The sequence below is a fragment of the Chaetura pelagica genome, unplaced genomic scaffold (genome assembly GCF_000747805.2).
Source record: "Chaetura pelagica isolate M959 unplaced genomic scaffold, ChaPel_1.0 scaffold68, whole genome shotgun sequence".
In the NCBI taxonomy this organism is placed as follows: Eukaryota; Metazoa; Chordata; class Aves; order Apodiformes; family Apodidae; genus Chaetura; species Chaetura pelagica.
This window is the reverse complement of record NW_009954407.1, coordinates 2,367,196-2,368,146: the sequence shown is the minus strand read 5'-3', so window position 1 is coordinate 2,368,146 and position 951 is coordinate 2,367,196. Positions and strand designations below refer to the sequence as shown.

General features: G+C 59.2%; 1 protein-coding gene across 1 annotated transcript in view; it reads right to left on the bottom strand.

Moving 5' to 3' along the window:
* The window catches only part of CFTR (cystic fibrosis transmembrane conductance regulator (ATP-binding cassette sub-family C, member 7)), an 89,387-nt gene extending 88,917 nt beyond the window's left edge, over nt 1-470 (bottom strand). Inside the window, exon 1 of the mRNA XM_010004326.1 lies at nt 179-470. Coding sequence (XP_010002628.1) covers nt 179-470 — 292 coding nt within the window. The remainder of the gene's footprint in view (nt 1-178) is intronic.
* Between the last annotated feature and the right edge of the window lie 481 nt (nt 471-951).

Genomic DNA, 951 nt, shown 5'->3' with positions numbered 1-951 from the left:
CCCGGCGCCGCACACGGACCCCGCCCCGCGGCTCCCCCCGCACCCTCTCCTCCCCAGCTCCCCCTCCTGCCCGGCTCCCCGCCGGCTTTCGGCCAGCCCATTACCTCCTCCTGCCGACTCCGCCTCGCGAGTCACCCCCGCCGGGTCCCCAGCCTCCCCCCAGCTCTAAGCCCCTCACCCGACCAGGGGCCGCGGGGGGACACACTGCCCCTCCACACGTGCCCCGGCTCAGGGGCAGCGGGGACAGCGCAGCGAAGAAACACACACACATCCCGCCCGGCGGCACCGCGTCCCCTCGCCCCCTCTCCCACGTCGAGCAGCCCCCACCGTAAAGCCTGCCCCAGCCTACTGGCGAACCCCCTGAGATTCGTGGGAACCGAAGCAGGGTTTATCGGGGCTCGGTTTGGGCGGGCACACGGGAACCGAGCTAGAAGACCCCGAACTCCCCTGCCCTCCCATCCCCTCTCCATCCCGGCTGCCCCTGAACCTGTGCAGGGGGTTTGAGGCAGAGGGCGGACGGTGACACGAGGGGAGAGGAAATGGGAACGACGAGCACGATCATGTCCCCTTTAAAGCACAGTTGCTTCACTTTTTTTCAAGCTTTCTGGCAGGCATAGCTACCTGCACCGAGGGAGATGGGAACTTAAGATATACTCTTAACAAGTGTAGCCCAAACACCCGGATTTACCACTAAAGCTGTTTCTCAAGTGCTGTACACGCGCCACACACACGCACCACTTTCAGAGGGCACCAAAGAAGGCGTGTTTAAAAGAAAACAAAAGTGACAAGAAGCAGGGATAAGAACTTGTGATTTAATTCTGTATTAGACTTAATGTTAGCTAATATTTTATTGCAATATTTAGACACTCCGATTTCCTTTCACTTCAGCAACTTAAAAAAAAAATCGGGATGGAAAAGCTCAGTCTTTCCTAGGGATGCGGCCGTTCCCTG